This window comes from Lutra lutra, chromosome 4 (assembly GCF_902655055.1).
Source record: "Lutra lutra chromosome 4, mLutLut1.2, whole genome shotgun sequence".
NCBI lineage: Eukaryota > Metazoa > Chordata > Mammalia > Carnivora > Mustelidae > Lutra > Lutra lutra.
In genome coordinates this window covers 69,111,485-69,114,825 of record NC_062281.1, presented here as the reverse complement: position 1 = coordinate 69,114,825, position 3,341 = coordinate 69,111,485, and the positions used below count along the sequence as shown (strand labels likewise).

Below are 3,341 nucleotides of genomic sequence, written 5' to 3'. Positions count from 1 at the left end.
TCAGAGATGTCCTGTCTTGACTTAGAATTTATTAATTATTTATCACATATTTGTTAAATCGTAATACATGTCATTTGTTAAATTGTAATATCACATATATTATAAATCGTAATATATGTTAAATTGCAGTGTGTTGGACGCTGGGGACTCAGCTGGAAATAATTCGGACAAGAGCCCTACCTCATGTCAAGTTTTCATCCAGCACTTACCCGTATGATTACAATATCTCTCCTCCTCTAGCATAAGCTCTATCGCCGTTTCTTATTCTGGATTCTGTTTGGTGCTAGCACAAGGCCTTGAATGTAGGTGCTTGCTAAATATTTACTAAGTACAATTTCAACTTTCATTTTCTACCTTACATTATAGTTGACTATGTCCTGGTATTCTTCCTAAGCTAGTGACTGAGGAGAGACCATGTGGCAGAGATCTACTCTTCTGCTAGGATGCACAGTTAGACTACATTGCCCAGCTTCCTTTGCAGTTGTGACCACAAGACTAAATACTAACCGGTAGTATGAGAGAAGCGACACCCTAGAAACATAACCTCTCTAAGCCTGGTCATAAAATGAGATAAAATTCTCTCGTAAGATATCTTCTGTACTGTTGGATGTTGACATCCTCAAAGTCATCAGAAGCCAGCAGAACCTGTCTGACAAGGTCATAGAATTACTGTGTGAAGCAGAACTCTCCTACTCACCTGAATCTGTCTTGGGCTCTTGATAGAAATGAGAAATAAACTTCTATTATGTGTATGTCATTAGTTATTTTTAGTCTATTTATTACAATGCAAAGGTTATCCAAATTAATAAATGTCTTTGCACCTTGTACAAAATAAACTTCAGAATGCTAAATGATGGGATTGAATTTAGAAAAAGGAGTCTCCTCCCTTTGTGTCATAAACCAGCACTAGCTACAGTTGGCATATGACTGCTTTTGCTAGAAAATACCAAAGAGCAGGAAGTCACAAGGTTCACTGTCATTGAGATGTTTAATAGTCAAGTAAGTGATAGCACAAGTGAATGATGATTTATAGGAAGTACTTTTTCCCTCTGTATTAGGAATTCAAAGTTGGGGGGAAATTGAATATGTTTATAATCTTCCCAAGCTCCATAGGCTCACTGATCAGACTGGAGTTTATTTAGCCCTATCCAAGATAGTTGTCAAAATTAATCAACATGTCTATTTACTTCTCTCTTTACCTACAGTTCTCCTTACCTACAGTTCTCCAGTTCTCAGAAGTACACCTTCTGCTAGTTTACCTCAAAAGACCAGAAAGATGTCTTTCAAAGTCCCTTTTGCTCAATATCCAAATTACAATTAAATGCATTTTGATAGAAGTAAAGACAGGCTGACAACACACACACACACACACACACACACACACACACACGGAGGATAGCTCTATGCTAGCTCACCAATAAATTACATGTTCTTTCCCAAATAGAGAAAAACATTTATTTCAGAAAAGATTACATATTTTTTCTATCACTTTGTGATTTCATAGGAAGTGGATATGATTTAGCTAGAATACTTGGACCAGAAAATAAATGACTCCTGCTCATCCTGTGGGTGCCAACTACGTTCAAGCATGAGGGGTTGCTGGCCCGCAGTGCCAACATACAGCACCTTCGCAGGGAGGCCAAGGCCCTCATGCTCCAGCAATACCAGACGGTGCTCCGATGAGGCGGGCTGCTTCTGGCAGGTGGTAGCACAGGAGGTAGTAAGTGAAAGCAGCTCAGCATAAATAGTTCCAGTGAAATACAAGAATAATACTCTGGCGTCCTCAACTCATTTTCTCTCATTCATGACTCACAATAAACACATATTCGGATGGGCAAATGGCTAAACTACCCCAAAGAAATGAAGGTTCATCTCTAACCTCTAAATGGAAACCCTCCACTGATCTCGAAACCTTTCCCCCTCAAGTTAAGCAAAGTTTGAACAGATATGATTCTCTCCTCATTGACCTTGGAAATCTGTCCCAGGCTGTCAGCCATTCTGGTCATCTCTTCTAGACCAGCTGCTGTCTTCATATCAAGGGGGATTTGGAGCATTCCATGGGTCAGAAGAAGGTAATGCATTCTGGGCCATTTCTAATCCCTGGAAAGCCCCAGGTGTATAAGATTGAACCAGCCAACAAGAGAAAAAGAGGAAGACACAGAGAAACAGAGACAAAGGCAGGATTTGACCCAGGGGGGAAAAATGAACTAAGGATCCTAACACATCCATAGACTAACAAATAACTAACTAACAAATTTAAAGTATAATATCTCTAAGAATTAAGACATTTCTTTGTAGGAGTGAAAAATGTAATTTCAGGGTTTTACTTTTGGGAGATATAAATGAAAATTTACAGAGACTCTTCATATTTAAAATACATTGTGTTGAAACTTTTTGATGGATAAAAAATAAATTTATTATACTATATGCTCTCTAATTTTGCATAGGTTTAAAAATTCCCCCATAATAATTACAAAAATAAGAAAAACCAAAGAAGAGGCGAGAACGACCCCCGGACCAGCCAAAGCCCGCGCGCCGCTGCATCCCCGCGTCCAGCGCTTACGTCCCGCCGCCGTCGCCACCATGCCCAAGAGAAAGGCTGAGGGGGATGCTAAAGGAGATAAAGCCAAGGTGAAGGACGAGCCACAGAGAATATCTGCAAGGTTATCTGCTAAACCTGCTCCTCCAAAGCCAGAGCCCAAGCCTAAAAAGGCCCCAGCAAAGAAGGGAGAGAAGGTACCCAAAGGGAAAAAGGGGAAAGCTGATGCCAGCAAGGATGGGAATAACCCTGCAGAAAACGGAGATGCCAAAATAGACCAGGCACAGAAAGCTGAAGGTGCTGGAGATGCCAAGTGAAGGGTGTGCATTTTTGATAACTGTGTACTTCTGGTGACTGTACAGTTTGAAATACTATTTTTTATCAAGTTTTATAAAAATGCAGAATTTTGTTTTACTTTTTTTTTTTTTTAAGCTATGTTGTTAGCACACAGAACACTTCATTGTTGTTTTGGGGGAAGGGCATATGTCACTAATAGAATATCTCTGAAGCTAGATTGACACAAGGGGAAAAACACCTTTCCCTCCTAGTTTTGAGAAACTTCCTCTTGGCTCCCAGGAGGAGGGGTTCCTTGACGTTGACACACATGAACCGCCTGGGTACAAATCCCTTGGTGGCGTGGAAAAAAAACTAAAATTCAGTTTTTATGTCCTCTTCTCCCCCTCTGCCTTCAACATAGACTTGACTCCCTTAAACCCAGAGACCTACCTGTTGGAACCTGACCCCCAAGACATGGTTCCCAGTATGTCAGGCAATCTGGACTTGACAAAGTGTCACCACTGAG

At 40.5% G+C, this 3,341-nt stretch overlaps 1 protein-coding gene across 1 annotated transcript; it reads left to right on the top strand.

Annotated features, from left to right (window-relative positions):
• Positions 1 to 285: 285 nt before the first annotated feature.
• LOC125099074 (non-histone chromosomal protein HMG-17-like) lies at positions 286 to 3,065 on the top strand. Its single transcript, XM_047728421.1, has 2 exons — positions 286 to 302; positions 2,448 to 3,065. Coding segments are annotated over exons 1-2 (411 nt in total). The 5' UTR covers positions 286 to 300; the 3' UTR covers positions 2,857 to 3,065.
• Positions 3,066 to 3,341: the final 276 nt, after the last annotated feature.